A 20,504-nucleotide genomic window follows, 5' to 3' on the forward strand; every position below is an offset into this window, starting at 1 on the left:
GAAGAGAAACAAAGAAAACACCAGGTGATAACTATATAGTGAAACTGTGACTGAATAGAGGGGCGTTACCACTCGCTCTGGACTGAGAAGCCAGGACAGCAACCCTCTTCAGGATTGATGGCAAAAGAAACTTCTGGGAAGTTGCCGGAAAAACACCCGAAAGGGAAGAATGACCCTTCTTAGGGTGATTAAAAATCTTGTCTGCTCTAAAATGTGCTGTACCATCAAGTGCTCTAAGAACAGCAAAATCAGTCTCCTGTACTGAGTGTAACAACAGGGTCAGCTTAGGAAAGGCTACCTTTTCAAATGACTTTTGGGCCGGCTGGAGCACCACTAAGCCCTAGAGCTCCACAGGGGAAGTGCACATACATTCATTGTAGCTCTCAGTGTACTGAGGAATTGAAGTCTTGGCTATCTTGAACCTGAGTACCTCTGCACAATTCACTCTTGCCCTTGTGTGCTGTGGAGTCTTTGATTTTCTCTTCTTCCAATCCACATGTGACTTTTTTTTTAAAAAGACATTGAGGTTTCTCTCTTTAGGGCCCCCAGATGGACAGCAAGTGTGTGTGTAACACTGATAACACACTCTGTTCTGCTTATCAAATATACGGTTGTGAGCAAATTTAAATGGAACTGTTACGGACTGATGGAAAAGCCACATCAGCAAATCATTAATTACCACCTCCAATCTGTATTTTTCATTTAAAAGTTTGCCCATTTTTTGAATAGACTGGGTGGCAGGCAAGCAGCTGTAAACTGAGGGAACAGTCCTCTATACTGACAAGGAATTATCAGTTCCCCTAACAGCTGATTAACCAGATGAAGTCAGTGCAGGCCATGAAGTCAGGCTTTGCAGTACAGCATGCTACACAGTAGCATTTGTTTCTCCAGAAAGGGAATGAGTGCCTGATTTTGGTACAAGAGAAGCATTAGTTTCTCTCCCTCGGTAGCAAGACAAGAAGTCTGACTTGTTCTGGACCTATACAGGGGTCAATAATTTCAAATAAGTTTCCAGTTCTCAAAGAAGTCTTTTCTGTTACCTTAAGTCGCACCAGTAAAACTAAAATTTCATTTTAAAACAAATGCTAGTTTACTTTCTAAACAGATCCCTGAGCAGGAAGAAAATGCTTTTAAAAAGAGGTTTCATTCCTGTGCTACCCAGGTCAGAAGCAACGGAACGAGACGCTGTCCCAGCAACGAGAGAAGGTGACTGCGGTTCCCCCCTCCACACAGAGGGTTTCTGGGAATTCTGCAGGGCTGACACGGCCTCTTCAAACACAGGAGGCCCCCAGAAGCAATGCTGCAGCACGTTTCCATCAGCAACACCCAACAGAGCTACTGTGTTTGAAAACTCGCTTGTTTGATTTACTCTGCACCTATACCAAGCCCAGGCTGGGCCTCGCGTGACACGTACATGTGACAGTTAGCTCCTAAATCTCGGATTCTTTTAACAGGCACATTTGGAATACACTGCTAGGTTCACAACTAGAGCCAGATGTTATCTGGTTTTACATTTTATAATCAAGTAAACCATGGATGAATACCTTTTTAAGGTGGTTTGGGTCCTATCACAGTACGGGACAGTGCATCATTCTAGGTCCCTCCTTTTGGACATGCATAATTAATAAATGGCCTTTAAAAATTGAAACATGCTACAGTCTCTGTTCAATTTTTAAACATGCAGTATCTATGCTAACATCCCTTTGGCTGGAAAAATGCAAGGCATGCGCCGATGCCACCTTCCCTTCTGGACATGCAATCTCTGCACCTGTGCAGACCCGCTTGTCGGTCACTGCCAAAGACGCATGCTACCGCTGCCGTATTTGATCTCTGCACTAGCACAGAACTCATTCACAGATATGCAACAGACTCCATCGCTGATGAGGTTTCCATCCATTCTCAGTTTTCCTAGAGTGAAGAGGACTGCCTCAAAAATGTGAAGTCCATCATTGAGATGAACTACAAAGGAGTGTGAATGATAAGGCTGAGATGTTTCCTACAGTTTCTACCAAAGAACCTGGTATCAGCTGGTTAGGGTATGTACAAAAAAAAATTTTTCTTTTAGTTAAATGGTCACATTGGTTTCTTCAATGATTTTTTTTTTCAGTTTCTCTCACAACTAATTAGAAAACCAATTAAGTTTTCATAAGGTTTTAGAGTTACTGCATTAAAAATTGCTATAAAATTAGTGATGGCCTCACGGATCACCAAGTTGAGGAGGGGTATGCGTCCACGAACAGAGAATGTCTGCCTGGGACAAATGAGGACACCCCAATCATCACAGACACGTGCTAGGCTCTTGTAACTCCTGAGTGATGGAGAATTTCATTCTTGGTTTTGTCATGAAGTCACTGCAGCGTGCTAGTGTTTCACATGATGCTAGAATGACGGACATGGCACAGACATTTCTCTACAGGAAATCATTAAAGGAGGAATTAGATGAAAAGGTAGAAAGAGGAAGAAACGTGGACGACCTCGCAGGTGCTGTGCAGGTTGCTGGGATTCGCTACCTCCTGCAGTCATCTCCAGAGGTCAGTGGGGAACCTGAGACTTACAGGAAGGAAGCGACTTGCCCCAGATCAGTTAATAAACAGCACAGCAGTGATCTGAACCCAGGTTTGCTTGACTTCAAATGCTTCTAGTAATCTCAGACTAAAGAAAAAAAATCTTAATATTCTTATTTCATTGTTTTTTTTTTTTTTTCAAAAGAATTTACTAAAAAAAAAAAAATCGAAGCCATTTGGAAAGTTCCACGTAGAAAATGAGACTGACAGCTCTGCTTTCTCAATGCCAGGACGTCCCCCTTTGTCAAGACACTGCGCTGGTCTCACTACAAGGTTTTGGTTGGGGGAGGCCTCTGCATAAGATGTGCATCTTGATCTTACAAGGCAATCGGATTTTAAATCCAAAACCACGCAGCAAGAACCCAAGCCCCATTCTCCAACTCGCATCTTACAGACCATGCAGGTGCTGACCGGCCCCCGAAGGCTACAGGAAGCTGGGCAGCTTCTCCCTACCCTCCTGAAACACCAGAGTTTTGTGTCATTTGGATGACTCAGGACGTGAGGGGTGATTTTTATTGTTTTAAATTAAATGTCAACTGGGAAAAATGTCAGAATACTACATTGCCCCCAGTGAAACAGAACAATCCTCTCTCTGATACGATGTAGAATCAGAGCGCTTCCTGTTACCACAGGAATCTGTCTTTGCCTTGTTACGGTCAACAAAGTGAACGATCCCCAAGAGGCTCTGGGCTGTTTCCAAAGCTTTTGTCGGCTTAAGGCCTACTCATCATCCTTTAAAAGCTGATGTTTTTCTATCTACCTACACCTCACAAATGTGTTCACGTGACATACAAATAGCTAAAAAACTTAGGGGAGGAAAAAAATTGTGTAAACTAGAAACCAAGATCAGTTGCCTGGTATTCCCTGTGTTGTAGGTGTGCTTTCAGTGTCAGCTCGGTACACACAGACCCGAGTCTTTCAAGTTGGAACTAAGTCTGAGGATCTGGTGTCTGCCACTATACATCTATTACTCAGAACACAGGTGCTCAACAGTCCCCGCCCCTTCTTACGGGGACCTGGGATTTTGGTTCTCTTGAGGGAATGTAACTGTGAGACACTTTGGGGGCTAAAATGAACCTAAAAATGTCCAGGTCACTTTAAAAAATCTCACTGCAATTGCACTTCTGTCTGAATCCTGTTACGTGGAAGACACGTAAAAGCAGCTTCTCTCTCCTGAGGTTGTAAAAACAATTAACGGGATGGGAACCAGAGCTGCTGTCCCCTCCGGAGAGCTCCGCGGGCATCTCTGAACCTCCCGCCAGTAACCTGGAGCTGGGGCAATGAGGCCAGCAACACCTCGCCTGTGACCATCGACTAAATTGGGGGACAATCCCAGGGTCTTCCCGGGTGTTCCAGGCTAAGGAGACTCATCGCCTTCCTTGGGATACTGCTGTAGTCTCAACCAGACCCCCCCCCCAAAAAAAAAGTGGTTGCATCGTAATGTACTGGGGTGACTGAAGTGATGGAGGAAGCAGCAGCACCGAAAGCCAGCAGAAGCCACGGGGTCTGTTTCCAGCAGACGTCCGGTGACAACTTAGGAAACCCAGAGCGAACAACGGCTGCGTGGGGAAGCACAGGGCCACAGCTGCTTCGTTCCATCTGCTCGGGAATGCTCAGCCAGAGATGTTTCATGAGTCAGTGGAGGCCAGCAGGTGTCTTCCCGCAAGGCTGCGCGTCAGAGATCGGGGCAGCCAGGGCGGCTTTCTGATGAGTTACCTGTTGCTCTGAGAGCTGCAAAGGCTCGTGGGGAATTTAGGGAAAGGGAGATCTCGCCATTTTCCAGAAATCTCATTGGGATTGCAAAACAAAAAAGACAGAGAGGCCCGGTAAGAATGACACAGAGCCTGCTGTCTGCAATTTAATGCACACCACTGTCTTCCAAAAACATCCATTTCCTAAAAGAGGCAAGTGAGACAAAGTTACTTCGGAGAGTCCAAATACACCCACGATGACACATCCCACATTCACGTCTTACTGCTCAGCCAACCGACTGGGCCACGTGGAAACTACACCTCACAGCAAATCTAGCTGAAGGGCTGGGACACCGCGGGGGCTGCCCGGGCCCTGGCTCCGTTCCCCCGAGGGGCAGGCCTCCAGGTGCTGTTCCCATGAGCTGGGAGTGTACGTGTGACTTCCAGAACCGGGAAAGCCCTGCAGAGGGGACCCACGTCACAGCGCAGCTGTCAGAAGCGTAAGGCAGAGCCGCGTCCCTGAAATCACTACTTACCAAAGTGGCCGGTGCTTCCGGCGAGGGAAGTGTTTAGAAAACTCCATTCTCAAATACAGAGAAAATCTGTTGTTTAAAAATGTGCAACGAAGGGGCTGGTGACGTGCACAGTGGGGAGAGCCTTCTACCTGCAAGGCATGTGGGCACCGGTTCAAGTCCCAGCTGCTCCACTTCCAATCCAGCTCCTTGCTAATGGCCTGGGAAAGCAATGGAAAATGGCCCAAGTACCTGGGCCCCTGCACCTACATGGGAGACCCGGAAGAAGCTCTTGGCTCCTGGCTTTGGCCAATAGATGGAAGATATCTCTGTCTCTGCCTCTCTTTCTCTTTCAAATTAATAAAAACTAAAGGGGGGGGGGGTGCAACCAATAAGTGTTTTTCCTTTTAGTCCACTAGGACACGTGTACCCAACCTTTGCTGAACACAGTTGGGTGGGCGATTACCAACTGGCTATTTACATAGCAGAATTGCCCCTGCTCATGGTAACAAAATACTGCTCCCAGGAGTCTGACTCCCAAAGCAAGCAGGGATCTGCCTAGAGCTGCTTTCCAGGGAGGGACATCTCTCATGCCGAAGATCATTTTCTGCTACAGAAAAGTCATGGAGAGAAGTGGAAAGCCATTTTCTGTCTTAAAAAGGGCATTTGTGTTTAAGGCAGATGGAGTCTGTTCCAAAGCCTGTCATCGGCTACTTCCTCTATATGTGCACTGCCCTGGTTTTTCCTGTTAGACATCCTCACACCCATCCAACTGGAAGCAGGTGTTTTCAGCGCACTTTAAAAGTTTCTCATGGGGCTGGCGCTGTGGAGTAGCCGTTAAGCCTCCAACTGCGACACTGACATCCCATTGGAATGTCTGGCCGCTCCACTTCCAATCCAGCTCCCCGCTAATGACCTGGGAAAGCAGTGGAAGATGGCCCAAGTGCTTGGGCCCCTGCACCCACGTGGGAGACCCAGAAGAATCTCCTGGCTCCTGGCTTCAGATCAGCCCAGCTTTAGTCATTACAGCCATTTGGGGAGTGAACCAGCGGATGAAAGACACCTCTCTCTCTCTCTCTCTCTCTCTCTCTCCCCCTTCCTCTCCCTCCCTGTGTAACTTAGCGCCTCTCAAATAAATAAATAAATCTTAAAAAAAAAAAAATCTAGGTCTCACTAAAAAAAGTTTCTTACATCACAAAAGTCCTTTGGTTATTTGCTTAAGTTGGTGTAATACCTAAACTACCTGAGAAACAATTAAAACTGATTTAAACATCTGTCTCTGAAGTTCCCTCCTAAGTGGACAATTCACATGCAAGACAAAGGAAAAAAAAATAAAAGTCAAAACCCTTAGGGGAGCATCCACAAGTTGGTAACTGTAGTGCTGAAGTGAGTGGGTGACCTGGGCTAAGCCTGAAGGGACAGGAGGCAGCGGCTTGGTGCTTCTTCCCCACTCATTTCCATACACAATGGTATTTTCTGATTGCTGGGCTGCTGGGAGCCCACAGGGTCTTAATTCTGACAAAGGACACGGCCCCTCTGCTCACCTCTCCTCCCAGATCGGGTCAATGATGGAGACCCATAAATGCAAACACCGCCCCAAATCTAAGCTTTCAAATGCTTGTTGATGCAAACACCCTAAAGGACCTCAGACAGGAGTGCTTCGTAAATTAACAAAATGAGCACATTATATTCTGTGACATTCCAGAAACAGACTCCTCCTCAGAGAAGGCTCTGCCTCCCCAGGGTGACTCCAACTTGGGGGTGGTGGGGGCAGAGCCGCTGTGAGAACCAGGAGAGGTGTCATGGGCAGTTAGGCAAAGCTGTAGGAAGTGCCATGTCCATTCAGACAGCTGCTCAGCTCCTGTCACTCAAACTCCCTAAAGACTGGGGGGGCAGGGGTGGGCGTGCGTAAGGGCCATGATGAGGTTCCAGCGTCCCATGCATGAGTAGGAGTTTCGGGAGCTCCCGACAGGATGCAGCAGGCACTGGAGAGGTGGAGGCGGGGGCTGTCGCTGGCAGTGAGCGCCTCTGCAGAGAGTGCCGGTAACAAACTGAGACGCCCAAGCTTCCCGAGTGCAGGAACAACCTTCTACCAGGACGCCGCTTCCCTGCGTGTGACATGCAACCCGCTGCAGCTGCCGGCTGCACCGCTACGAGAGCATGCATCTCCTCTCCTGGAGGAGTTGTTTTTGTTTGTTTGTTTGTTTTGTTTTAAATAGAAAAATCATCTGTGTCTGCCAGGGTGGGAGGAGCCGGCAGAGGCGGCCATCAGTATCCCCCGTTTCTCGTGCATTTCCAACGCAGACGTCTCTGAGCCTGCTCTACCTTCTGGACCTGAGTCACCTCTGCTGTAAACCGCTGCCGGACGCTGAAGAGCCTGACCCAGGTAAACGTAAACACGTGGAGCTGCATTTTGCTCTGTTTTCCTTTTCTCAACACAAATTTCTGCAGTGACTACCCATGGGTTTAGTCTTCCATAAAGACAGGGCCGTGACGCAAGAAGAAGCCAGCAAGCTGCGGCCCCTGGCTGGGACCCAGGTGGGACCCACCCTGCGTCCATTCTCGTAATAGTCTTATTAGGATGTGGCCACGGCCATTCCTCTGGGAGAGTGGCTGGGACAGACTGTGTGGCCTCAAAGCCTACAATATTTACTCTCTGGCCCATTCAGAATAAGTTTTCAAGGAGCCGGCGCTGTGGCGCAGCGGGTTAAAGCTCTGGCCTGAAATGCTGGCATCCCACACCGGCACCGGTTCTAGTCCTGGCTGCTCCTCTTCCAATCAAGCTCTCTGCTGTGGCCTGGGAAAACAGTAGAAATTGGCCCAAGTCCTTGGGCCCCTGCGCCGACGTGGGAGACCCGGAGGAGGCTCCTGGCTCCTGGCTTTGGATCAGCTCAGCTCCAGCCATTGCGGCCAATTGGAGAGTGAACCAGGGGATGGAAGACCTCTCTCTCTGTCTCTACCTCTCTCTGTAACTCTGTCTTTCAAATAAATAAAATAAATCTTTAAAAAAAAAAAAAGAAAAAGTTTTCAAGCCCCTGGCTAAAAATATAAAATCTATGAAATTGATAGGAAGTTTGCCAACCCCTGGCTTAGAGTACAGTAGATAAATACCAGCATCTAAGTGTGGTTACTGGGACATAATTCACACCTCCAGAGGTCAGAGGTTCTAAGATTTGAGCTATGGTCTTCTCTGAGAAATCTTAAAAAGGACTGAATAAAGTACTAATGTGAAGTTAGGGTTGGTGCTGAACATACTTGATTGAGATAAGGCCCGTATTTCAAATTCGTAAGAAAAAAAGCTAACAAATCCATCTGAACTCAAGTCCAGTTCTAGTGAATTCTATCTGCTTTTTAACAGGTTTCTGACGCTCAATCTTCACTGTAACTTGAGGTGTGTTCCAGTCACACCTGGCGGCGTCTTCTGCCTCTTGCCTGACAAATCAGCACCTCTTCTGAAATCTCAGGAAAACCAGCAGCGCCTACTGTGGAGTACCGACTCCCTGCCGCTTCTTTAAACGATGGACCCCACTGGAACAGCCACTCTGCACCGCGCAGAGAGGGCGCAGGTCCGGGAGACGTCACACCCTCCCCCACCCCCGTTTTCTGTCCAGCCTGGCCCTGGAAGCTGCGTGACACCGCATGTGCTGGGCGGGTCTGGCAAGGAAGCCTCTGTGTCTGACTTACCTCCTCACATAGGGAGAGGGAGACTCAGAAAGCCAAACTACAGGGGCAGCGCACTCGGCCACAGTCGTCCTAAACAAGACACTTGACCGGCTTTGTGCCTTCTTGCTCAGGCAATGTCGGCAAAAGCCGAGTTATTTCTCGTAACGCAGCCTTGACTAGGGTTCAACTCGTGCTGCGGCCACTGTTTTACACGGGAGGCCTCTTCCACCGAGCCTGCCCCCCTCTCCCTCACTCATGCACTTGTATGTCTACCGTACACGACTGCTCTCCTGTTGTGCAAGACGGCAGTGTTAGTAATTGGGGTTAGTTCTTATTTAATTTCATTTCATTCAAAATGGAGGTGGAACTTACTGGCATACCTAGGCTGCAGCCCCATGCAAGCAAGCAAAAAGCAAAATACCGAGAATGGAAGAGGAAGAGGAACTGGCTAGCAGGCAGCTGCACTCACCCTTCTGCACAGCCTATGGTCCACCAGGGGGCTTTAGACAGCAAAACAACACCAGAGAGCTATTAGCAGAGGGCCACGGCAGGATCGACAAACAGCTGCTTTTCAACCAAAGGGAATACAAAATGGCTTCTTTTTCGGGGAGAAAGAAAAGGCGAGTGATAGTGGGGTATGTGGAACGAGCAGGTGGAAAATTCACCAACTGACTTTTAAGTCTTACAGCAGGGCCGGGGTCTCCACTTCTCACTGATTCCTGAAGCCCCTGTCTACCTGCCCTTCTGAGAGGGGCCACACGAGGTTTTCTTTAATATGGACTTCTGTGCTTCTAAGGGACAACAGACATTGACAGTTTCCCTTAGAACAGTATCAGGCGGCCCAGGATGACACCAGGGTGACGTAAGCCCCCAGGGAAATCCAAGTCTGATGGCAGCACACGCACAGCTTTTCAGCATCTTCTCACATTCCTCGGTGGAACACGAAGGAGTGAGTGGGAGATGAACACCAGTCCTGCAGGCCACACACAGCGGTCACGGGAAACCCTGGGCTGTTTCCTAACATCTAACGTCTGGTCAACACGAGGTCAAGGGCCAGCAACGATCTTTACTTGTTTCCAAATAATGAACGGGGATTCAGGGTCCAGCATCTCGTGTTCTCCTCACACCGAGCCTTCTTGGCGGCCTTCCTCAGTGGTGAAAGCCGAAGGAAGCTACAAGTCTTCCGTGAAGTCTCTCCCAGCTGCTGGAGCCCACAGAGAGCAAGCAGGGGACCTTTGTAGGGGCCTTCGGGGAGTTTATGTCCTGTTGAAGCATTCCACTCTCTCAACCCACCCAGTGTACAAACAGGGCGTGGCTTTGGAAAAAAAAAAAAAAAAAGAGGAAGAGAAAAAAAAGTGTAGAACGTTATGTGCTTTGCTCAAAATCCAGAGGACTGCATTACCTCCACCTATATTCAATGTCTGAAGATAAGACTCGAAGAAATGAGGGTGATCGCGGAGTCCAAGTTCACTTGTGAACATTCTGGAAAGCGGGGGACTGTGCCACAGCAATGCTCTTGAAAACGCAACCCGTCTGCAGAGCGTCCACGAGACTCTGCTCCCGGTGGTCAGTCTCCTGGCTTCGGTGCTGCAGGAGCCAGAGGGATGGGGAAGGAGGCAGAGTGCACAAGGGAGACGTCGGGCTGAGGGCAGGCCAGGTCCGCGGGGCTCGCCAGACGGGAGACCCCAGCTGCTGGTGTTGGTCCCCAGCGCTCAGATGCCAGGTGAGTGTCTGACAAAGCGGCAAGGCAGGAGACTGGCGAGTTTGGAGATCAAGATCATTATGTGACAGCCGAGTCCCACGCTTCATATGTGTTTCTGAACAGGACTTCCTACTTCTGAGTCTTGGTAGCAGTCTGCTGTCTCGTTTGGTAGTTGCCGTGTGCAATGAGGAGCCCCCAGTTCTGCACCTCGTCATAGCCTCCACACTGGACAACACCCGTCGGGCCCGGAAACCCTCTTCCTGTTTTCCCTGTTGCTAACATAGGGGCAGCGCGTGTTTCCCTCCACAGCCATCTAAGTGAATTGTTTTGTTGATTTAGAGAAAGGTACAAGGGACCAGTTAAACCCTATGAAGTCTCAAAGGTCAAACGTTTCAAAGTTAGCAATCCGATGGTTTTAGGAGTTAGAAAAATACAAATGGCAGTGACACAAGACCTCTGAGGATCAAATTCCAGCAGGTGTTAAGACACAGAGGCACAGGGAACACACAGCCAAACCACTGGGGAGGCCCCCTGCGCACGGGAGACGTGGCCACTGTGACGGAGGTTGGGCTGGACTGAAACTTAGAGGAAGCAAAATGATGTTCTCCAGCCCCCGGGTGTGAGTGAAGACCCCAACTTCAGCAAGAAAGCGCCCGTGCGAGGGGAGGGACCTGTGGGGAGGGGCCGCGGAGCCCACCTCCCACTAAGTGCAAGGCCCCCAGGATGTCAGCGACCTCTGACCCTGCACAGCTTTGCTGGGCCATTTCCTGTCAGCCACCCCACATCCAGCAGAGGGCGCCACCTGCTTAGTGGAAATTCTGCATCACAGAACCTGGGTGGCCTTGACAGTTCGCCTTCCTTTGCTGGGGCACAGAACACTCCGCGTGCTTTCGGTTTGGACAGACACTGGCACAGGAAGGGATTACAAGAACACTGCAACGCGGCCTGCAAGTCACGGGGTAAGGGGCACTTGGAGCTGAGCAGCACGCGGCACGTCGTCCTCACATCCGAGGCCTGAGCCCCCTGGCCCGACAGGCACCGCGGGGTCTGGGCCAGTTCCCAGAGCGCCGCCAGCGGCGACTTCCTGGCTGCTTCAGGGGCTCCACTGCCCCGCCGTAGTCCGGGGTGCGCCCCTGCCTGCCTGCCTGCCTGCCAGGGATTAGCTTTCCACGGGAGCCGGTGGGCGGTGAAGGCGGGCAGGGCCGCCGCCTCGCTCTCGGCGACGGACACGCACAGACCGAGATTCACCTACCTGTGGCGACAACGGCGTAGAAACCTCATTATTTTTCGAGCAGCTTGGTCCTGCTTTTTGGTTAGCAAACTGCTCCTGAAAAAGTCAGAAAGCTGTTGTCACAGGAGGGCGCTGGGAAGCCTGACGTGCGAAAGCCGGAGGCCGACTCCTGGTAACCAATGACTTACTTCCATGGTTCACGGGGCAAACCCGACAACACGGGCACCTGCGGCTGTCAGGGCACTGAGTCTGCGCGTCACTGGACGAGGACGGGGGGCTGGGCACTTCCCCTCACTTTCAGGGAGGCCATATAAAGACTGAAAGTAAGTCCTCTCTCAAAGCCCCGTCACAGCTCCTTACAAACTCACTCTGTCGAAAAAGACATCCGGCACCACACGGGCGTTCCTAGTGTAGAGGCTGACTCGCCTGAGTCTGATACTCTCTTTGGGCTGTTATTTTCTCCATTTTTAAAATTGTTAAAGAATATTTAATTTATTTGAGAAAGAGAGAGAGAAAATCTTCTCCACTCTGCCCCCTCCCCCATCCACTGGCTCACTGCCCAAATGCCAACAGCAGCCAGGACTGAGCCAGGCCAAAGCTGGGAGGTGAGAACTCCATCCGGGTCTCCCCCGTGGGTGGTGGAGACCCAAGTACTTGAGCCGTCGCCTCCCGCCTCCCAGGGTGAGCGCGCTGAGCAAGAAGCCGCGATGGACGGCGGAGGCAGGACCTGAACCCCGGCTCTCAGGCTCTCGGATGTGGGCCGCGCTGCATCAAACGCTCACCCCTAAAATCTTTCTACGTCAGCGTTCCCTCACTCTGCTGCAAGCTTTTATGACCCTCTCTAACCCTAGCTACTCTTGCAAGGTTTTCCATGTAGCAGCAACTCTGCATCTTAGACAACTGCCACTTAGACTTCTTAAACAGAGTAAGACCTTTCTGAGTGGAGATTCTGGCCCTCCCCCATTTCGAGGTAAGTTGAAATTAGGTGGTGACATCAAGATACCTGGCGCTAAGCACACAGAGACCGGCAGCGCAGGAGTTACCCATGGGACGTGACGGAGCTGCAGTGCACGGAGAAGACAGAGGCTGCCAGTGCCCCGCACAGGCCCCGCACAGGCCCCGCACAGGCCGTCTCCTGCCCCGGGACCCACCTGAGCTTCTGCTGGACGATCACGGCCGTCCGGCGGGCCTGCCGTCTCTTGCCGCACTTGCGGTAGCTCCGGTAGTATTTCTGGATGAGCACGGCGGCGCGGCGGCTCTGCTGGAACTTCTTCTGTTCGTAGTAACTGCGGAACTTGCTCTGGATGAGGATGGCCGCCTGGGTCATCTTCTTATAAAGTGCGTACTGCGGGGAGAACAGGCCAGGCCATGACAAGCGCAGCTGCAGCAGCTCGCCCGCCCCTGGGCCCGCTCCCCCCATGGCCTCTGCTTTGGTTCATCACGAGAGACAGAGCAGGAATCTCCTCACCTACCTTTCCAAACTGTGAAGGACTACTAGAAGGGTTGCCTTCAGATTAAACAAAAACTGCTTTATACATGCTTTTCCCTCAAAATAGTTCCCCTTCTTGGAAAGGAGTTTTAACCATAACAAACTTAGACTCCGATGAGTCTGAAAACATACTCAGGCAGTAAAATTTTCAGTATCTGCTCTGAGCCTGAGGTCTCCTATCCAGGTCTGACCCGTGTGTCCTTCCTTGTACCCCGGCCCTGCCCCCACACCGAGAGCTGCGCAGCCGTCAGCAGCTGACTTCCAACTGTCATCCGGGTGACAAGTCTCTGACTGAGTTACAAGGTCCCAAATACGAGGCTTATCATGAAACGCTGACACCTTTAAGCCAGTTTAACCTGTGAGAGATTAGCACTCGCGAGAGCTACGTGGCAGAGTGAGGAGACCCGGGGGCTGCTCGGGAGCAGGACGGAGCCACAGAGCTGGCTTCCTCCTCGCCGAGAGGCCCCAGGCAGCAGGGGCGCAGCAAAGCGCCCGTGACTCTGGGGACGGGAGTGACAACCACGGCAACTTCCTCTCTGCAGGAACACGCCCCTCGGAAAGTCCCTGTCTCCGCCTCCCTGCACCCTGGGATGTGTGAGGGGAATGAGGGCCCACGCCAGGATCTGCCCTCTCACCCACGGGCCTGACAGTCTTGTACAACAAGAACGCGTGGCCCAAGTGGGGCTTTTGTCACCCTCATCTGTGCACACGGCACACTCAGGCCCCCAGGGGCCACCGTGGAGCCCGCCGGGAAAAGGGGACGCCTGGTTGGCGGCCTCTGGGCTGCAGGCAACTGGCGTGGAAGGGTAGACGTGAGCCGAGAGGACGTCCTGAGACGATCCTGCCAGACCCCTCTCACTGATGACCACGTGCCCACCTCGGGACAGGGGCCCGCCCTGCTAGGGGCTGGCGATGTGTGCGGTTTGTGACTCGGGTGGGATGGCTTGTGAGAGGGCTTGGGTGTGTCATTACCTTCAAGGCTATCCATGTCAGCTTGGGGGAGAAACAGAAAATACAAGATTAATGTTAGATTGCTGCTTATAATGGAATAAAAAACCAGAACTAATAAAACTCCCATCCGAAAAAACACGAAACAAAGTGGCTACAGTCATGCCTTCCATCTTCCAAAACACTCCTCTGACAGCTGCTGTTACTTCCAAAAATAACGACTTCTTTGAAAGGAGGTTAAAGAAAACAACCCGAAGTCACGTTTTAGAACAAACACTGTGCTCATCACAGACTGGAAACCCTGACGCTGTGGCTGTCTGTGCTCAGGTTGCGCCTGCTCGCCAGACAGGAGCCAGTGCGGCCCCTGCCACAGGCCTACGGTATTGTGGTGTCAGCGTTTGCACAATAAACCTTCATTTTCTGGGATCGTGAACTCAACCGGCTACAAGCTGGAGACGCCTCTGCGCCGCCCCGGGCGTCATCCGAGAGAAACCGGAGAAAACAGAACCCCGGTCAGAAACGGAAGCGAGCCCTGGACTGTAACAGAACGTAACCCCGGGTTTCTGTGAGACTGATACACGGGCACTTCCAAAGCCTGCTGGGAAACTGTGGTCAAAGATGATGTGCGTCTCCCATGGGTTTCCTGAAGACCCCTGTGTACGTCTTGACACTTCTTATTCTTTAAATAAAAATTGAAAACCGACCTAGAGCACGGCCTACTAAGAGGTTCAGAAATATACTGACAAGACTGAATTTTATTGTCAAAACTCAGGTTTTTAATAGTTTACAGCTGCCTCGATGATTTAAAAAAGTCTAAATGTTTAGCGAATGCCTCTTCGCCTCGGCTTCTTCAGCTGAGGAGAAATATGTGGGAGAACTGTAGGGGTACACGAGGGGGTGTGCCCCGAGACCCGGTCCCCACCGGGGACCCCGCAGACGCCTGCCGGGTCCCTTTGCCCACTGCCAGTCTAGGGCCCCCACGTGTTGTCTGGGGAACAAACCCAGGGAAGATGACTTAGTGATTCTTGTGCCTCCTAGGGAGGGAAGGCAAAGGCAATTTAAGATGTTCCGAGCTCCTGATCCGCCAAGATTTTTACAATTCTTCCTTTTAAAGTGAGTAAGGAGCTGAAAGCAAAGTGGCCAGAGACGACATCACTCAGTAATCCGACGTCCATGGCAGGAGTGGCGTTTACCTTCTCCAGGCACCTACGGAACTTCCTGGAGCTCCCAAATTACCGCGGTTACATGCTCATGGGCGCACGGCTTCGCAACTCAAACACGAGCTGTCAGCCCAGACCAGCAGAGGGGGGCAGCTCCGGGAGGTGACAAGTGCTAAAAGGCCACAAGTTTGCACCATTATTCTCTTCTGGCATAGGTTTAAGTGCAGGTGGTTTTGTTATGTTTCACTTTGGTTTTCAATCGAGCCAATTCACAGGAAGTCTCTGTCATCAGGTGCCAGATATGGTGGCCCCTGGCCAAGCACCACGCCATGGCCCGGCGACTCCCAGGGCCGGGGCTCACCTGTTTGTATTTTCTGTAACAGCGCTGAATGACAGCTGCAGCCACCTCTTGCTGTTCCTGCAGCGGTCGGCCCTGAAAGCGTAAAGTGAGGGGCACAGATCAGCGAGGATTTCCTGTGAGAAATGTCAACTTTCTTAAAACTGAAAGAGAATCATCACCCAGGTAATTCAGCTTGCTCGGAAACGAGCCCTGCGTTTCCCACGCGCACGACGGTTAGCACACGCTGGGGCGAACGAGCCCGCAGAGTGGACCCCTCGACTACTCTTGCTTCTAAACGAAACCCCGACATCTGCAGGGGCAGGAGACCGCACAAACGCTCGTTTGCGAGGTAGCGCGGGTGCTGCACTGTCCCTCCACACGCCAGTGGTCTCTCCTGGTCCCCTTTCTGGCGGAGGGTCAGAGACCCCTTGGAGACTCCATGGGGGCATGGAGAAGGGAGCCCCCTCAGTCAGCTCCTGGGCCTCCGGCTGGAAACCTCTATCTAAGGTCAGTTTCCCACCACACCCACTGTCACTCCCACTCAGGCTGAGACGGCGACAACCGCCCGCTGCTTCTGCAAAGGAGAAATCATCTAATGCAACACGAAAGCTTCAAATGCAAGTTCTGTCAACTCAGAGGAAAACAAAACACAACGAAAGGCCCGGTCTAGGTTTCAGTTCCAACGACCGGGACTTCCGGCCAACGTCCCAGATCTCAAAGCTGTCACAACACCGAGAGTCCGTCCGTTCTCTTTTACCTTGTATTTCCGGAAAGCTGTCTGGACAAGCCTGGCAGCCTCATAGAGTTCTCTCTGCTCACGATCAGACAGAGTTAGCTGAGCAAACTCATTCTCTACCTTCTCGCTGGTCGACGCACTCAGGAATTCCGACCAGTCTGCCGCCGAGGGGAGGGGAGCTTTCTCCAAGGCTAGTTCACTGCCAGGGGAGCCGACAGGGCTCAAGCTGGTGTTAGAGGGCGGGGTTAGAGGCTCGCTATATGCACTTCTGCAAGGAGGAGAGAAAGCAGAGACGGCCTCGTGACTGAGCTGCACAACCCACTCCAGGGCAGCCAGCGAGAGGCGATCGTGACCGCCAGGAGCCGCCTCCACTCACGAGGGAGGCTGCCCAACACACCCAGCGCTGCCACTGTCCCACCCACGGGCAGGTTCGCACTCAGCACCTGCTGTGAGCTGAGGGCCGCACTCCGCAGGAGCAGCCCTGGGCCGCTCCCCCGCCCGGAGTGGTGGTGGTGGGGACACATGCTCTGCCACGGCAAGAAACGGGAGGAGGAGGTGAGGCCGTGCACCTCCAAGCGGCAGTGCGGCCTGCCCTAAAGCTTCCTCCTTCCCGGGAAGGGGAGGCCCCCTGTTACACAGCATTCAGCAAATACAGCTCTCCTCTCCCGCCCCCAGCTACATCTGGGAACTGAGCCTGGGGGGCAGCCCCCAGACCTGTACTGACCGGATATGGGCGGCACTGGGCAGGCGGTCGGCGTCAGCGAGGTAACTGGCCAGCCAGCTCATCGTGCTGCTAACGGCGGCAGGCTCCGTTCTTTCCAACACGGAAGGCTCCAGGGACACAAAAGTCTCCTGCTTGATTCGGTCGGGGGTGGCTTCGATAATGTGTTCCGCTAAGGTCATCATGTTCACCTGGAACCAGGGCACAGAACTCTCAGGTTAGCTGGGCGCCACCTCCACCCGCCCCTCAGAAAGACGAAAGACAAGCGCAGGCGGGCAAGCTCATGCCCCAGCCCAAAGAGCTCCAACATCCGTGAAGCTGTGTGACGATTTGCCCAGGTACGCGGAGACCCACAGACCAGATTATCTCCAATCACAGTTTGGCCAAAACCTTTCTTTTCCAGTCTTGCAGAGCTTCTGGCTCCAGCCCACTTCTACCCTCGCCAGGATCATCCAATGATGTGCCAGCTGGGTGGAGGCATCAGTGTGGTGCCTGTCACCCCTCCTCGCCCCACCCATGCTGCCTTGCAAGCCAGCCATTAAAAACACTTGTCTTGGATAATTTTCTAAATCTTCATCAAAGATCAATTATGTTTTGCATGGGAATAAGAAGAAAGTAGGGCCTTTACGGGGGCTGGCACTGGGCAGAGCAGGTACAGCCACTGCCTGCAGTGCCAGCATCCCATATGGGAGCCAGTGGGAGTCCCAGCTGTTCCACTTCTGATCCAGCTCCCTGCTAACGCGCCTGGGAAGGCAGAGGAGGACGGCCCAGGTGTTCGGGCCCTCGCCACCCATGTGGGAGACCTGGATGAAGCTCCTGGCCCAGCGCTGCCTGTTGTGCCTACTGGGGAGTGAACCAGGAGAGGGAAGATCTCTCTCTCTCTCTCTGTAACTGACCTTCAAAATAAATAAAAAGACTGCCTTTATTTGTTTTCTATTAAAGGACAAAAACACTGTATTAAGAGCAAAGTTAGATTTTTCTACTTATCACTCACACTGCTCCCAGTCATGCAGGTTATCAAGGTAAGGACACCTCAGTGTGACCAGTAAGAGCCACCACTCAGGCGCAGCGTTCAGTGTGACAGCTGCAGAAGCGAGGGGATTTTAGCGACTTTAAAGCCAATGATTTTCTCAGCAGTTGGCCCTCGGACACTATGTCCTTTGTTTCCACAGTTCTTGGATGTGGTCAGCTTTGGGTTTTGATTCAAACACGCTTTGTGTCCTAGGGTATGGACAATTTTCATAAAACAATTTAAGAGAACAGTGTTCTATTTGATTGTATTTCTAATTACAGCAGCCCTGTCCTATTAAGTACATCATATATCAAGTGAAGCTAATTGTATTGGTAAGATTTTCACATCCTTTCCACATGTCCTCGGCGAGGCTGTGAGACAGCCGTGCTGGCGTCCCGCTGCGGTCACCGTTTTCCGCTTCTCTGCGTCTGCCGGTTTGCAGCATTTACCGGTCCCGCTGCTGGGTCTCCCGACAAATCCCACAGCTCCTGTCTGCCTCGATCTGCGCTGTTTCCTGCTTTCTGCACCCATCTGCCCTCCCGGCTTCACACACCCCTTGGTCTTCTTTCTCTTCCTTCAGCTTTGTCTGTCTTACAAGCAGCGTACGGTGTATTCTGGTTTCTTTTTTATCGGTTCTGAGAATCCTTTATCTCAGCAAGGTGTGAATGAGCCACGTTTGGGAACCCTCCCACGTTCTCTGTCCTTTGTTATTTCTGCTGCAGTTCTGTGCTTCCTTACGTCCCTCAATTTTTTCTTCGTGGACCAGATGTCCGTCTTCCCCCTCAGTGACTCAGAAATTCTGTAGTGCACGTTGACACTACCAACAAGCACTGTCCGCCTGTCCTTACCCATCCTCTCGTGGGAAACACTCGACCACCTCCCCTGAACACAGGATGAGCTACCGACTGTGATACCCACTGACTGTCTCCACTTCCCCACATCAGCGAGGCTGGCACCAAGCACAGCAGGTAAAGCCACCACTGGCATCCCAAAAGGCTGCTGGTTCGAGTCCCAGCTGCTTCACTTCTGATCCAGCTCCTCCCTGCTAATGCACCTGGGAAAGCAGCAGAAGATGGCCCAAGTGCTTGGGCCCCCACACCCATATAGGAGTCTCGGAAGAAGCTCCTGGCTCCTGGTTTTGGATTGGCCCAGCTCTGACCATTGTGGCCATTTGGGGAGTGAACCAGCGGATGGAACATCTCTCTTTCTCTGCCTCTCCTTCTCTGTAACTCTTTTGAATAAATAAGCAAAAACAAACTTTAAAAAAGAAACACTTCAGCGTGCTGGGGTGCAGGCAGTGGCCAGTAGTTAAGAAGCCATGTGGGACATTTGCATCCATGTCTGAGTTCAGGCCAGGGCAACACTCCTGACGCTGGCTTCCCTCTAATGCAGATCCGGGGAGGCGCCTCGTGATGGCCCGTGTCACCGGGTCCCTGACACCCACGTGGAGACTCTGGAGTTCTGGGCTCCTGGCTTTGGCCTGGCCCAGCCCTAGCTATTGCAGGCATTCGGAGAGTAAACCAGCAAATGAAAGATCGATCTACCTATCTTTCTCGTTGCCTTTCAAATGAAAGTAAACAATTTAGAATTTCAGTTCTGGGTTACTGTTTAAGATCATTCCTCTCCTCTGTGAAGAATTCTCAGCACCGATCTCTCCCTGACTTTCCAATAAATAAAATAAACAAATAAGTAACAGGCTGTGGGTTCTGGGCACTGTTTGAAGATGAGGCCTCTACACAGCGACTCGGCCACGGCAGCTTTATCGGCTTCACTGCTCGTCTTCTGGGAACTGTTCTGTCATTTCTTATTTCTAATTGTTAATTTTTCATTTCAGTTATTTAAACTGCTGTTTTCATGGCTATGTGCTCTTAACTTAGTAAAATATTCTCTCAAGACTCTGAAAACGTGGAATAGCTTTTTTAGGTTATTTTCCGTTTCATGCATCAATGGTTTCAGAGGCCAGCTGGCGGGAAGCCCTGTTTGTACCTGGTGGTGATCTACACCTAAATTAATTAAGTGTAAATACAATTAGGAGGCTGGCTCCTGTGCTGCACCAGCCAGGACTCTGGAGCTCAGCAACGCGGGCGGCTTGCAGCGTGGACAGCAGGGGCGCACCGTGTCTCCAGCGCTCAGACAGCTCTGGGAGGCCTGGTTCTGGGTGCCCCCTTGCCTCCCTCAGTTCTCATTTGTGGTTGTTTGATTTCACAAGCATGGTTCTGGATGGCTTAGTATTGACATCTGTATGGGTCCCCAGAGGAACTGTCTGAAACAGGGCTTGGCGACCTATGGTAGGCCGGATCCAGCCAGCACCTGTTGCTGCAAATAAAGTTTTATTGGAACACAGCCACACTCCCTCCCTCAAGCCCGATTCTGTGCTGCCAGATCACATTAAATGGCCCCGATGGAATCAGAAAGTTATCAGCTGGCCTGCTGTACAGGACGGCATCCAGCTTTCCGGCACAGGCCGTGGGAGCCGTTAGCAAGCAGGCAGGCTTCTCTCTGCACCACACAGCATGGGGCTGGCAGGAAGGGGCCCTGAGGTGCGCTGACCAGCAGTGGCTCCCTAGCTGTGCTGGCCTGGGACCCAGGGGCCCTGCCCTAGGTGGGTCGGCCAGGACCAGGGAGCTCTGGCAGGCCCCTCCTTCTCCTCGCATCGCTTCTGCAGGTGCACCTGTCCTGTCAAATGCCGTGGGCATTTTCTCCTTTTACGACTGTTTTCAGTTAGATCAGGGGCA

General features: G+C 51.8%; 1 protein-coding gene and 1 long non-coding RNA gene across 28 annotated transcripts in view; one reads left to right on the forward strand and one right to left on the reverse strand.

Annotated features, from left to right (window-relative positions):
• CAMTA1 (calmodulin binding transcription activator 1) overlaps positions 1-20,504 on the reverse strand; it is an 843,852-nt gene that overhangs the window by 3,198 nt on the left and 820,150 nt on the right. For 11 of the 27 annotated variants that reach the window (XM_070079345.2, XM_070079353.2, XM_070079342.2 and 8 more), the window contains 8 exons: positions 16,761-16,948; positions 16,058-16,304; positions 15,322-15,393; positions 13,825-13,845; positions 12,515-12,708; positions 11,385-11,459; positions 8,900-8,930; positions 4,281-4,459 (listed from right to left, as the gene is read on the reverse strand). In XM_070079345.2, coding sequence (XP_069935446.2) covers positions 4,281-4,459; positions 8,900-8,930; positions 11,385-11,459; positions 12,515-12,708; positions 13,825-13,845; positions 15,322-15,393; positions 16,058-16,304; positions 16,761-16,948 — 1,007 coding nt within the window. The remainder of the gene's footprint in view (positions 1-4,280; positions 4,460-8,899; positions 8,931-11,384; positions 11,460-12,514; positions 12,709-13,824; positions 13,846-15,321; positions 15,394-16,057; positions 16,305-16,760; positions 16,949-20,504) is intronic. The other 16 variants (XM_070079358.2, XM_070079357.2, XM_070079351.2 and 13 more) reach the window with 8 other exon arrangements.
• LOC127493653 (uncharacterized) lies at positions 4-12,211 on the forward strand. Its single transcript, XR_007924134.3, has 3 exons — positions 4-2,036; positions 7,009-7,153; positions 8,126-12,211. It is a non-coding gene; the product is annotated as an uncharacterized LOC127493653 (long non-coding RNA).

This window comes from Oryctolagus cuniculus, chromosome 7, assembly GCF_051225735.1.
Source record: "Oryctolagus cuniculus isolate XC-2025 breed Fujian yellow rabbit chromosome 7, ASM5122573v1, whole genome shotgun sequence".
In the NCBI taxonomy this organism is placed as follows: Eukaryota; Metazoa; Chordata; class Mammalia; order Lagomorpha; family Leporidae; genus Oryctolagus; species Oryctolagus cuniculus.